The following is a 14,928-nucleotide window of genomic DNA, read 5'->3' on the forward strand; positions in this document are numbered from 1 at the left end:
ATCATAGTATATCGTTTCGTTGTAGAGAAAAGCTTAATTTTCTACATTTATATGCAAAAAGGAATTGAAGAAATATTAACTTGTGTGTTCATTATTTCTTTGACTGCGTATAAGGCTTTTTCTTCTAGGCCCTTGAGGTCAAGCAATGTAAAGCCTATTTGGCAATCAAACACTGTCCCTCCCTAAACCTCTTTTTCCTTCTTTCTCTCCGCACACACCTCTTTTGCCCTCTTTCTCTCGCCTTGGCCCGTTCTCTGCCTCGTCGCCCCCCCCCCCCCCCCCAGCCCCTTGTCTCTTTCTGTGCGGCTAGCCCTCTCAGCGGGGGCTATAGAGTCCTAACTTGTCTACACTTACCCCCTGCGATGGTTGACCAATGGGGCCATCGCACAGAGAGTCCCTCCTTTGGCACTCCGCCATTCTCCCCGAGTCAGCTCCATGCTCTCTGTTTTCATGACCTCCGACCCCAGGCCATGGCAACAGTGGCAGGAATGTCAGGAGTGATTGGCAGGATAAAGAGCGCAGCCCCTCTCTCCTGCACAAGCGGATTTGAGACACTTTGAGGGGCGAACAATAGCGGATTTGGGCTTGATTGGATCACTGATGAGCTGATGACTGTCAAAAGAGCACGTCATCTTTACATAAGCCTGATTATCTCTGTGTGGCGGAGGAGAGGAGAGGAGCAGGAGGGGCAGCCACTGTAGGAGGGAGGAGTGGGAGGGATGACTGGCAGGCGGTTCACCCCCATGCGGAGTCCCTCAAAAGGGGATGGATGCGCACACGAGGACCAGTCTATACGAGGCCCGGACCCCTCTCATCCACTGGGGGCCTTTAACAAATCTATTCAGGCGACCGGGGGTCCTCATACATGTCGCCGTAATCACAGTAGCATGGCAAAGGAGTGGGAGTGTGAGGGAGATGACACATGGAGGCAGTCATTGTTCACACCCCGACCATCCCATCGAGATGACAGAGGAGCAGAGAGAGAAAGAACGAGGGAAGCATATATAGAGAGAGCGAGATGGTGGCAGAAAAGAGCAGTGGGACAGGAGAATCAAAGACAAATCCCTTCCATAATCTGCCTCTTTAATAGGGATTAGACCTCACCAAAGAGCCTCTATCAGAATACCAAAGAACCAATGAGGACTCTGTTCACACTGAGAGTTTGAGGGGCTGATACGACTCCACAGAAAGAGTCTTATTCACACGGATAATGGTGGTTGTTTTCCTCACGTATGCATGGCTTCGTTTCTTTTTTTCTTTTACACTTTGTACCAGCTCTACTTTAGAAAAGTTTGGGGGCGGGTTGGGTGACAAACTAGCAACGTGAAGCCCAAACTCGAAACTCTGTGGAAGTTCTTGCTGCACTCGCCAGAAAACGCTAATCATATTTTGGATCTGCACGCTTTTCCCACTCCTTTCATAACAAAACATGTTTTGGACACGCTGTGTGACTGATTAAACGGCTGTTTGATGTCATTTTCAGCCCCATCATGCTAAGCTCACTGATATCCAACTTTGAAAGAATAACATATTGTTTGGGTACTTGGAAGAACAGTCGCGCGGTCTGGCTGGGATGAAGTGCCGAAAGAGGGAAGTGTGTGTGCATGAGAGAAAAAGCGGCTGATATTCTCCTCAGCAGTGCTGATGGCAGTCTGTCAGAGTTGGCAGAGGAAGTGAAAATGGCCTCAAGTGTCTGGCTCCCTTCCATGCTGTTCTCACATCAATGACAGCTCTCACTGCATCATCTCCCTCGCTCGCTCGCTTGCTCTCTTTCCACTCAAGTTTGCTTTTGCCATCTCTTGTTTTCTTACTCTTCCTCTCCCCGCGGAAAGATGTGTGGGTGGGCGAATGGAGGGATGGGTGGATGAATTAAGATATTCTGACTGACCTGACTCCTGACTTATTACCCCCCCACACACACTCACACACACACACCCTGGAAAACACACGTGTCAGGAAATTCAGACAGTTATGTGAGGAACCAGCCTCATGTCTGTACAGTGAATGTGAAGTGACAAATCAAGACTGGAAACAGTGACCCAAACGCTGCACAAACACCGACCTTCATAAAGTTTGATAATTCATGCATTATATTTTGTATCTTTAACCCATACAGCGGCTGAAGAGTAAAATTAATATTTTACGAATTGATGTGTCATCTACTGCAGAAGGAACATTTGCCAAATTGTCAAATTATTTCTTCGAGACTGTTCATACAGGTAAATAGATGAATTTAGTGACAAAAGGGGAGAACAGGCAGTGCATGGTGTAAGTAAAAGTTAAACTAAATGTACTCAAATAAAGGTAAAAGTACCACATTAACTTCTACATGAGTAAAAGTATGTACTTACTTTTAAATATATGTTTTAAAAGTATTAAAAGTAAAAGTACTTGCCGGGTGAAGCCTATTGCAATGGTCTACTACATCATCACGGCTCACTCTCAGCCGTGATCTCCTCCGAATCCATTTGAGGTTTTTCTTCACCAGGTGCGCTTTATTCTTATTGAAGGAGGCGGGGTCTGATGTTACCTGCCCACTCTGAGCCAATTCCCTTCTCGTTAAAATCTTTTAAAAATAGGAAAATACAAAGTGAGCTTTAATGTAATGCGTTGTAAAAATGAAGTGGCGTAGAACGTGCAGATATTTGCTGATGTACGTTTTGGAACTTATATGAAAAGTACCTGAAAATAAATCTACCCAACTACACATGTACTTTTAAATCCCACTAATGAAGAAAGGGTACTTTTTTGTTCAACCCACCGCAAACAGTGCACGTGGCTTCCAGTTCATGATCAGTATGAGCAATCCAATGAAAGAATTGAATATATAAAGATAAAAATAAAACATTTGACTAAACCTTGGATAAGTTCCGCACTAAAAGCCTGTGATGTTTTACATAGAATATCCCTCATGCATAAAACAGCATGTTTGTTTTAAAAATCATGATTTGCCGATGTTTAAATATCGAGTCTATTTGTAGTTTATGCCTTAGATACAAAAAGAGGAGATAATTAAAAAAAAATGAATGAATGTTTTGATCTTAGATGAAGATACATGTTTGTTTCAGGCCAAAAACAATTGTATGAACACTAAAGGCATACTGTTTATGGAGTCGTTGGCAGTGCGTGATATGTTGAGGTATGGACAGAGTCACAACTGAGTAAAATATGCATCTCTAAATTGTCAATATTTTGGAGATACATGCTTTTCACTATAGGTTGCAACAACATACAAACTGAGCCAACTGTATTTAGTGTTGTTGGGTGGATGTTGCTGAGTTGGATTCAGCTAGACCTGCAGAAAGGTTCAGGCTCTCGTGCCTAAATGGGTACAGACCTACAGTCCCGGTGACAGTTGTGCCCGTCAAGGTGTAATTCTGCTCATCTTTCTCTGAGAGTGGGGTGGCAGCATTGAGTCACATCACCCGGTGGCTATGAGTCCATTAGTGGTCATATGTAGCCTGCCAAATCCCTGTTTGACCCTGTGTGTACTTCATATGATATTGTAATGATTCCTTATAACCCCTTCAAGGGAATTGTATCACAGAAAATACACAAGTCTCCACTTAGGTTCATCTGTTGATACGGAGCTATCAGATGACAGAGAGAAGCTCTGCGGCACAATGCCACACTCTTATTTGCTGTTTGCCGACTGGGTAACTTTATCTAACCTGACCCAGCTTTAACCTGATTCTAACATTTCAGTAATCCAATCCAAACACTTCATATTCTACAGACACTCGGTGGTATTCCGTCCCCTCCACAAGGCCTTACTTTCTGACACCTGACAGAAAGTTGCCTATCAGCACTGGACTATCAAATTAAAACGTGGCTTTGAAACAAGAGCAAAGTGTGGAGTTAAAATGTTCAATTAAATCTCAACAGAACCCGAAGCTGCCCGGGCCCCTCGAGAGGCCATAGGACCCCAAATGATGTGCCACGCATGATCTGCTGCTAACCCGGGCATAGGTCCCCAGCTTTGAAAGCTACAGAAGCACTAAGACCTCCCATCATCCTCTCTCTCTCTCTCTTCCTACCCCATGACTTTGGGCCTGTGAACGTCAAGGGTGGCTTGGAGTGACACACACACACAGACACACACACACACACACACACACAGCTACCCCCTGCCCTCCCCTCTCACCCTCCCATCCACCTCCCCCTGAGCTGCCGCCCCCATACTGGCTGCTGGCCTTTCCTGCCGTCTGATCCATATTTCAGAGGCGGCAGTGGTGGCACTGAGGGGGTATAATCCAACATTAAAGCGAGAAGGCCTGGGCTGAAAGCACAGGCGCAGGTTCAGAAGGTCCTGGAAAGCTTCAATTTTCAAAATTCTGCAGCGTTTGCAGCGGATTCCAAGGCGCTGGCAAAAGTCTCAGAGTTTTGGCAAGGGTGCAGAATTCAATGAGGGCAGGACTTTTCTTGCAAAGTAAAAAAAAAAGGGCTGACACTGCATGGTGTAGGTGCCAAGAAGAGTGTGAAACTAACAGGACATGGGGCCAAAAGGATCAATTAAAAGGTGGGTAAACTGGGATCACCATTAAGCAAGTAGAAATCAATAATTAGATTCATATAAATCTATAATTTTCCCTTATAATACCCAATTTGCTGAGACCTCCCACTCAAAAGTAGATGGAGGAAAAACTACAGAAAGAATTTCTACATTGTGATGAATCACCGTGATCACCTTAAAACTGATAATTGATATTTATCTGACAATGTAGGAAACTCTAAATTGACATTAAAATTTTCGTCAATCTTAAAGTAAGATAAATACTAAAAGTGAAATTAACATCCAGGTTAACCTTCTTTTTCCAGGTTAAACTTCTTTTTGCTTTTAAAAAATAAAAAGACGGACAACTTTCTAATGATGGCAAGAATGATAGAAAAGTCTCGAATGATAAATGACTATAATGACATTTATTTAGTTCCCAAAAAATATACTCTTTAAAGACAAATTCATATCCTGTATTTACAATTTTCAAGGTTTTCATTCACAACAGAAGAGGCGAGGGGGGGGGGGGGGGGGGGGGGGGGACAATAAAAACATAGGACATGAAAGAGAGATACAAGCAAATCTGTGACAAAACCAACCATGTATTTTGCATGTAAGCTATACAGTAATACTATGACAGGTGCCCTGGCCGGGAAAAAAAATATCCTTCGTTAAACTGTTCTCCGTTAAATAAAATGTTTCCTTTCTCTTTTTCTTTTCTGGGTCTTCTCATAACGTTGTTGTCAGGACTCGTTGTGATGCTGTGCCATGGTGAGGTCTGTGGGAAAGGAACAGGAACAAAGAAAACACAGGTTTAGTTCTAAAATAAAAATCAATGACAGCATGTATTAATGACAATAACTCCAAAAGCACAATTCTATTTAAACACATTTAAAAAATAATTAGCCAGTTTTAAATGTATGACTTTAGCATTTTAAAGATCATATTAAAACATTGTTGAGCTCAATTTATGCAAATTAAAAAAACATCATGCCGGTAAATTGTTTTATGTCTTTTCACCCTCCACTTCATTCATGATGTTGCTATCAGCGTTTGCTTTGACATACATTAGGTGCATTCACTGAGGGGGCGTGAATAAACGGCGGCAGATTATTTAAATGACATTAGGTGGCGAGAACTCCGAGAGAGAGGGAGGGTGGGTGGGGAGGGGGGTCGCAGGATATATTAGACTGGTGCCTGACAAAGCGTTAAAGTGGGGTCTCGATCGCATGATTTATGGGCTGCAGGTTGTGCCTGCTGCCCGCTCAGGTGTAACTGTGTTTACCTCTCCTCTGAGGTTCGTTTAGCAGAAGACGTGTGGGGAGAAATTTAAGGTGGACGATGTCATGATGCTAAATTGATTTGAGAGGCAGAAGGTAGTTGTACCTGTCAGTGATCAGCTGGAACTTCAGGGGATCGGGCCTGTGGTCGCTCTCTTCGTCTGTAGGAAGACAAATTGTGTATATATTTAGCAAATGTTGTAATAATATTAATAATAACAATCGTTATTTTTTGTATTGATTGTCGTGTCAAATTTTTGTTTGAAAAATATATTTATTTCGTCCTTAAATTGTTGTTTTGTTGGCGCATGTAAGGCGTATTGAGTTAAATTAATTTACAGAGCGTTGCACAGTTCAACACGTACCATCTCTTTTTGGACTGAAGCTTCCCGACGACTCGACATCACTGTCATCCTCCGTTCCCGAAGTTCCCGGGCCCGCCGCAACCGGCCGTGCGTCATGACGCGCAGCCGGCACCGAGCCGTGGAGAGGCAGGTGTCCGGCCGGCGCCCCACCGAGGAGCGACCTCATGTTCAAAAGAGAGTTGGCGTTCAGAAAAGCCGCGTTGGCCCAGTTGTGAAGCTTGCCAATCTGGCACGTATATATCCCATGACCCGGGAGCAAGGCCGGGTGGCCGGCTGAGGCCAAAGCCGGGTGATGCGCATGGGCCGCAGGGGAAGGTTTGTGAGAGCTGTCGGGGGCTGCGGCGGTCTCTGCCAAGGACCAGATTTTGGGCTTGCTCTGAGCCGGTCTCTGGCACTCCTGTCTGCTGGGAGAATGATCCACTGCGAGTTTGACAACGGGCGATTTATTAAGAGAAATGGCCGCCTCCACTCCTCTCAGGCCCTCCACAGAAAGCGTCCTGCCGCTCTCGGAGCTCCGAGGCTCCGAGGCCTGCTCTATGGCCGACAGGCCCGCCTCGGCCTCGACTTTGGCGGAGCCCTGCTCCTCCTCTGCGCACTGCTCCTCGGGTCTCTCGATATCCACAGTTTCCAGATCGATCTCCTCGTCTTCGTCTTCGTCGTCGCTGCCGTTCTTGCCGGGCTCGTCCTCGTTGTCGCTGCTGAAGATGCGGCCGTCCCGGTCCTCGGCGCTGCGGCCCCAGGTTACCTTGTTCTCCTTCTTCAGGCGTCTGCGCGCGTTGGCGAACCACGTCGACACCTGGGAAACGAAAAACTTTTTAAAGTCAGGTTTGAATACACAGGGTGAAAAACTGTGAATATATGTCCATGTTTAAATATGAAAAATAAATGTTATGGTCAATGTGAGAGCTTGGAAATAAGACTTGTAACTCTGGGTGTGGAAGTGTCACACACTGTAAATGAGTTGTCAAACAATGTCATGGAACAAGTAGTTTAATGAACTGTTGCTATTGGAGGTGACAAGTGTGGCCATGATCTTTAGAAAAGGAAATAAGCTCATGTTCTTCACTAATATGTGGCACCGAGTTCTTTCCTCTAAACCCTTTACACGTCCGGTCACAGCTGACACTTCTACACACCATGCACTCACCTGTGTGAGCGTCATCCGGGTGATGATGGCGAGCATGATCTTCTCCCCCTTGGTGGGGTACGGGTTCTTCTGGTGCTCCTGCAGCCAGGCCTTCAGGGTGCTCGTGGTCTCCCGCGTGGCCGTCTTGGCCCTCGACGGGTCCCCGTACGGATACTGGCCGTACGGGTAGAAGCCCTGCGCGGCGTGGACAGGCAGGGAGGCCGGGTGGGAGCCCGGGCTGTCCTTCAACTCATACTGGGAGCCCTGGACATGTTATTGGAGAAAGCAACTTGTTGAGCGACTTAAATATAATTTCCTCTGAAGTTCATACATTTTTAATTAAAAGGCCACATCATTTATTATTTATGTGGGGAGGGCTGGGGGGACGTTTTTTTTAAAGTTTTGGGTGAATTAGAGCCTACATTTAGGTAAATACAGAATGAGAAACACAATGAATTAAGAAAATAGCCCATATCAGTGAATTTATTTCTAAAGTGGCTGAATTTAAAATGATCTTTAAATATATATATTTTTGTTGAGATTTAGACTATCGAACAAAAAATTCAAACATAAACATTTGTAAGAGGCACAACATTTGTACTATTAAATTATTATTAATTATTTTCGCTTTCTAATTAATAAACCTTTTAATAGAATAGACTCTCAACCAATGAAGTTAGAATAAGCAGTAATTTCCCCTTTAGGATTTACATAATTTACAGAAACGAAAACAATATGCCCGAACCTAAAATTGTGAAGTTTATGTTTATGATTCCACTTATGATATATTGATCTAATTCTACAGTGATGTATGATTTAGACTATACACACCTACACACACTGATTGAATGATAAAACTGCCAATGAGCCGATTAGACTAAATAACGGTCCAGTTATTATCTAAATCAATTATTAGAGCATACGCATGACATGTCTCCGTCACTTCGAGCCATTGATTGACTGCGTATTAACGTATAATAAAGGACAGATCAGCCTGTGTCATCAACATTAAACAACTCTCACCATCTGGGAGATGAGGGCGAGGTCTGTGGCTCCGCTGTACGGCAGAAAGGCACTGTAGTTGTGAGCCACCCACGGGCTCCCGTACATCCCCAGCATGGAGCCGACAGCCGCGGCGGTGGCAGAGGAGCTCAAGCCGCCCTCGGCAGCTCCCTCCCGGGCAGAGGCCGGCCGCTCGCCCCCGTACACCTCATGGGAGGCGCTGAGGAACTGGGGGTACCCCAGCTGAGGGAAAGACATGTCCGGAGAGCGCGCACGGTAAATCTCTCCACCCCAAAAAAAGTCACACAACAGCAAAGAGGAGGCAAGGGAGAGAGGGCAAAAAAGTAGGAATCCCCAGAAAGACGGAGTAGCGGAGGATGAAGGGGGCGTCCAAACCACCAGAGTCCCCCCTCTTCTTTTTTTCTCCCCACAAACTGTCAAGCTTCTCTCAACCGAGCCGGAGTTGTGTCAGAGCCGCAGTTTGGCACCTCGAGTGCGGAGTGATGCGTGCGTCTGGCCGCGGGAGCTTCTGGATGTGGAGCTGACTGACTGATTGGCAGCCTACTTAAGCACCAAGCTCCTCCTATGCCCGGGGCAGGCGATTAGTGCATTGGTTAGCCTAGGTCGTGCGTGTGTGTGTGCGTGTGTGTGTGTGTGTGTGTGTGTGTGTGTGTGTGTGTGTGTGTGTGTGTGTGTGTGTGTGTGTGTGTGTGTGTGTGTGTTGTGAGATCTAATTTCTGCAGTCTTTACTGTCTGTGCAGAAAAGGGAACCTGTGAAGTGTGTGCAAGCGTGTGCATGTGTGAATTTGCATTTTTGGTCATTTTGGATTTGACAAACGCACCAAAGCACTGCCTCGTTGCCATGCTCACGTCTTTTTTATTATAATAGCTGCAAATATTAGGAAGAAATGCACAAATTGAAATTACAACCATAATAAAAAATAACAAGACAAACAAACATGAATTAGAATAGAAACAACTGTTGCACACCTCTCTCTCTGGAATATCTTCATTTATTTCTTTCTCTCGGTGCTTTGACAGGTGATCCGCGGGGCATGCCGGGACATCCTGGTCAGCAGATGGGTCGGGAGGCACTGATATGGTCGGCCAGATCTGCGAGGAATGTCCGTGATTATCGACGGAAGTCAGTGGAGCATGTTGTTTCAGAGAGTAGGTAAAGGACACTGACGGTATAATGACAGAGGCTGAGGAGATAAGCAGAGATCAGGAGCACACAGGGGCTGTGGAGTGGAAAATGACAGATGCTTGCTTAGAAGAATGGACTACTGTATGCACCAGGTCTATCAGTGAAGTCAACGGTGTTATAAAGTACAGGTATGTTTGGTATTTGGGGCAAAAAATATGTGTGAAAGCATAAACTTGAGATATGGGACGCGAGAAAATCGAATCTGTTTATGTGGGGAAACTGTTTTAAAAAATTGCTTTTGATATATGAAAGGACAAAGATTGATGTGTCTTCATTGACAGGCTTAACTGTCCAAACAGCAGCTCTGCCTCAATCTGCTGCACACGCACACACACACACACACAGATACACTCAGGCAGTGCTAATGAGGTTGAGCACCCCGCGCCCTGCTCAGTGGCCCTGTGGCCCTCCTGGGTTCCTTCAGAGGTTAGCTGTGTAATTACTCCATCCCCATAAATACAGATTCATCATTTCACACTGGAGCCCCTGATGAGCCTGGCTGAGCTCAGAGAGAGGGAGAGAGACAGAGAGATGGAGAGAAGAAGAGGGAGAGAAGGGACAGGAAGGGGAGGAGGTGGGTGGGAGGGATGGAAGGATGGATGGAGGGAGCGAGGGAGGGAGGGAATCTAATGATTTAATTACAGTGCTTAAAGCCCACTCTGGCTAAGTGATGGTCCTCTCTCTCCCTGTCCCTTTCTCCCGTTCTCTTCCCTCCTCGCGCTGGCACCTAGAGGGCTTTACTCATGAATCTCAAAGCTGTTTTCCTAAACACATATTATGACGAGCACACCGCCGCCGCTGCTGTGCATGTGTGCATGTGTGTATCAAGTGTGTGTGTTGTGTGCGTGCATGAGTGAGAAAGAGAGAGAGAGAGAGGATGCTTAATCTCCATGGCATTTTAAATGGCATTCATGGAGAGCGGCTCTATCCTCATTGCCAAGGTAAATGGAGCCAGGGGACTCTCCATTTCAGCTCGATAAAAGAGCAATGTTAAAGACCCTCACCATTTCCCTCCCTCCCTCCCTCTCTCTCTCTCTCTCTCTCTCTCTCTCTCTCTTTCTCTCTCTCTCTCTCTTCATCCCTCTCTCTCTCTCTCTCCCTCCCTCCCTCCCTCTGTCTCGTTTCTCACTTAAAATTAATGTTTTTCTCATGACTGGGGAGGGAAACGAGACATATCCACCATCTAATAGGATAATATAGCCTCATTCACCACCACCACCCACCCTCTCCCTCCTCCTCCCTCCCCTCTCTCTCTCCCTCTCTCTCTCCCTCTCTCTTTGCCTTTGTAGCTGCCTGATTTCCATAGTGTCTCTGTGGAGAGGCAGTTAATGAATTCCTCTGAGCTGGAGAAAGGGGGAGAATGGTTTGGCGGTTTAGAGAGAGAAAGAGGCAGGGATAGGGGGAGGAAGGCTTTGAGCTATGCCATTCAACTTCACAGCCTCGGCCTGCTTGTGCATTCAGTGCATGTGTGTGTGTGTGCGCTGTGCGTGCGTGTGAGTGTGTGTCTTTTAACATGAACCTGCTAAGACTACCAAATATTTAGACTGGCCTCAGACCTCTTTTTATGGCGACGGTGGATTGAGGGATCTCAGGAGGCAGCTTGACTCTATTTGAATCCCATTCCCTGCTATTAGCTTGGCCCAGACAAAGGAATAACTTACCGCAGGAAACATTCGAATAGTGTCCCACAATCCACTCGCAATGGCCATTTCCTCCTGGGTAATTTGCAGCGAGGAAAGACACCCAGAAACATCATAAAACTGATTCTTGTGTGTGTGTGTGTGTGTGTGTGTGTGTGTGTGTGTGTGTGTGTGTGTGTGTGTGAGTGTGTGTGTGTGTGTGCGTGTGTTTGCTAACACTTCAACAAAGGAGAGATGATAGGCGTAATGCATTAATGATTAAATAATTGGATTATTTGGCATTCACAGAGAGCTTTCGCAAGACCTCGGTTCAATTGAATCTGCAACAGTGATTAAAAGTTGAAAATGCAAATATCCTTTTAAACACATTACATGTATGGTGATCACTTTTTTTCACCAAGAATTAATGCAAGAAATGACAGCCTGATATATCAGCACTGACATGGAAGTACTGATTCAACTTGTTTGCTGTCTCACAGTGGCTGAAGGTGTGCGAGCAGTGCAGAGATACAACACGTCATTTCAAAGTTATCATTGACTGTGCCCAAAATTACTCACTATACGATAAGATAAGAAATTCCCTGAAATGCTTCACAGTGAGGCACTGCTAGGATTTGAACCCACGATCTCCTGGCTACAAGCCTCATGTGCTCATTACTAAAGTCAACTTTATTCACTGTCTGCCATTTTATTCCAGCGTCCAAATTATAGTGCACTCAAATATTCCCACAATGGAATAAAAACCTGTCTATGGAAAGTACAATGATTTAGATGCAACAATTACAAGTATGAAACCCTTACAACAACTGAAATGATTCATGAAATACTGTGAGCGTATTAGACAAGGAATGGTGACTGAGCGATTGCACAGCCGGCTTGCTTACTATAAGTTATGCTATAAAATAATAGTTCTTACAAGGGATTGTCCAGCCACTTTGGAAGAACATGTGCATATTTATTGTTTTTTACATCTTGGAGACAATGTGCAAGGCAATTATTTTATTTTGTACACTTGCATTTCATTTGGGTGTACATGGGGATGCAGACTTTTTGAAGTTGTTTGAAGAACGACTGGGCTGTGCAACAAAAGTCATTGAAAAGCTGCTTTCAGACACACACTGAACACCAGATAATGACATTCTCTGGAGGGGCTGTATGTGAGAATGCAAATATCCGAGTGAGAGGCTTCAAGGTTTCACTGGAGTTTCTCCAGCCGGCCCGCTTGTTAGAACTTTGGTTCATGTCCGAATGTGCCCCTGTGAGAACACAGCAAGGGATCCTCAGGAGAATTCTTTGTGACGTTTCTATTAGCAAGCAGGTGCAAAAATGAAAAAACAAAAACAGGAGACAAATATCTCAGGATGAAAAAATAGACATAGACGATATCGATGAGGAGTTGACGCTTGTGTCAATTTGCTGTGAAAAAAAAATGCGATCTCTGCAGTAGAATTAATTCGTAACATCCTGTCTCCGAATACTCCACCACCTCTCATCTTAACCCTCCGGAGATTCCTGAGTTGCTGTGAACTCGTCTGAGCGGAGAATCTCCTGCTGCGTTGTTCATTTGTGGATAAAGTCCTGACCCAATTGTGCGGACATTTTCTGGAGTTATAAGAAAACGGCTCTAGCGTTTCAAGTGCCGTCCTGCTACAACTGTTAATTTCCTGGAGAACTAAGCAGATCTAATCAAATCAAATCTGGCCACTTCACCGCTGTCAAGAAAATGACGGTTGGTAAGAGCTGATAAGAATCAAAATTATCTCACTTCACTGTCACACACCCTCACTCTGGTATTTTTTTGTACAATAAAGTCTTTTCGCAAGCTTTGTGATCGTTTTTCCTGGATGTTGAGATTGTGTTGAGACCAGAGGGAGGAAAGGAAGAATAAGCAGCAGGGAGACAATGAAATAAAATGGCCTGTCCTCACCTACTTGACAGCAAAGATAAGCGGTGATAGATTCAGCTCTGACCCGATGTTAAAACACATGGATCACTCTGATGCATAACAGATAAGGCTGCCAGCCCGAGGTAATACATTCAGCTGCAAAGTTTTCGTGATCCCTCACACTGAGCTTGTACTTATTTTATCACTCAGTTTCACTTTTTTAATCACCATGATATCTGACATGCAGCGCGGGAGATGTCATTCGAAGTCTTAATGGCTTATATCACCTATTATAACTGCGGCGGTGTGACCTGACAGCCTCTTGCCTGGAGATGGATCCTGTTAGCGGAACATTTTGACCTGCAGGGGAAACAGAAGACAAAGAGCCTATCATTAGCAATTAACGGGCGCGCCAGCGTTTGTTTGTTAATAGCTCCTTTAGAAGTCCAATGGGACTCATTTACAGTGGATGGGGCAGATAACAAACCCTGACCTCCGGCAGGGGTCACTTTGAATTGCTCAAAATGGCCCATGTGAAACTCAACTGTGATTTTGTCTTTTTTTTCCTGCCGACTCGGGCTGAGCACTGCCGTTAAATACAGTTCCATCATTCCCCGCAGAGAGAACGATGAAAACAAGCGATGTTCAACAAGATTGCTGACTGAAAAAAGGTGAATTCCCACCTCCTCCTCCTTACAGAAAGACTTAGCAGGGGGCTTTTCTCATGGCCGCGGATCTGATTGTTTTCTAAACGGATTATTAACTCTTTTGTTACAGTAGGGGTCACTTTAATGCTTCTTTGGGCCCATTAGCATTGCTTTAAAGAGCACACACACACATACCCACGCACACACATACACCCAGATTGCTGTGTTCTAGGATTTGGCGTTTCTTGTCTTTGTTGTTCACAGTGGGAGCGGAATGATACCGTTATAATGCTGTTAAAGACAATACCTCAACTTAAAAGGGGGAGTGTGAGGGATGGGGTTTGTGTGTGTGTGGGTTGTGATGAAAAGGTGCCCTTAGGAAGACCAGTAGGCTTAATGCAATAGTGCTGACTTCATTGGATACCTCAAAGAGAAGTGGCATTACAAAGTCCTCTCCTCGGAAAATCCCCTACAAGTCTTTCACTGAGAGAAGGATCAGCTCACTCTTCACTTCATGACTGTCAGGGATCACCAAGATGAAGAAGTTAGGATCGTATCCCGACTCGTCACAAATAGCGCTTATTGTGTAAGTGTGTGTTTTCACATGCGGGGCTCATCCAATTGGAGCCAATCAAAGAGCAAGTGAGTTACCCTTGGGAAAATCAAAGATACCCAGGTCAAAGCATCACGGGGGCCACAGAGCACCAAGGTGTTTGCTCTTTGGCTCGTATTGACCATATGAATGTGATGCTGTTGGTGGGGGGGCTCCGGAGAGCCATGGATCCTGGTTGGGTGCCTCCACCAGCTTTGAGCTCCTGTTCAGGCAGAGGGATAAAGAGGGTATCCCTTACAGGCCTGACCTCCAGCCTCCCCCCTCCATCAGAGTGAGGGTCAAGGGTCAGATCAATTGGTTCCCTGTGGCCCACTGTCTGCAACAGGGCTTAATCACCCATTAACTGCTGGTGAGAGGGAGGTGGAGTGGGTCTCTGTATTCCAGCTGAAACAGAAGCTTGTAGTACATGTAATGGTTATTGTACTAGTTTTTTTTACATAGGCTTCACACTAATTATATTTTGTAGATAATGCTGCATGTCTGGCTGGTAACAGTTTGACTGTGTAGTTACAGTGGTATGAAAGGTAAATAATTAATTAAATAAGCCATTACTGACCTGTCAATGCAGTCAATGCCAGTGTTATCACTTGCTACGATGACGACAGTGAAGGTGTGATTAAGCCACATACACACGCACATGCACACACAGGAGCACACACACACACACA

The 14,928-nt window shown here is 45.3% G+C and overlaps 1 protein-coding gene across 1 annotated transcript; it reads right to left on the minus strand.

Moving 5' to 3' along the window:
- Positions 1-5,224: 5,224 nt before the first annotated feature.
- irx1b (iroquois homeobox 1b) lies at positions 5,225-8,526 on the minus strand. The gene is made up of 5 exons (XM_053447081.1): positions 8,290-8,526; positions 7,288-7,530; positions 6,141-6,936; positions 5,882-5,936; positions 5,225-5,273 (listed from the first exon to the last, which is right to left on the minus strand). Exons 1-5 carry the CDS (start codon positions 8,524-8,526, stop codon positions 5,225-5,227), a joined length of 1,380 nt encoding a protein of 459 aa, XP_053303056.1.
- Between the last annotated feature and the right edge of the window lie 6,402 nt (positions 8,527-14,928).

Source organism: Pleuronectes platessa, chromosome 18 (assembly GCF_947347685.1).
Source record: "Pleuronectes platessa chromosome 18, fPlePla1.1, whole genome shotgun sequence".
Classification (NCBI taxonomy): Eukaryota; Metazoa; Chordata; class Actinopteri; order Pleuronectiformes; family Pleuronectidae; genus Pleuronectes; species Pleuronectes platessa.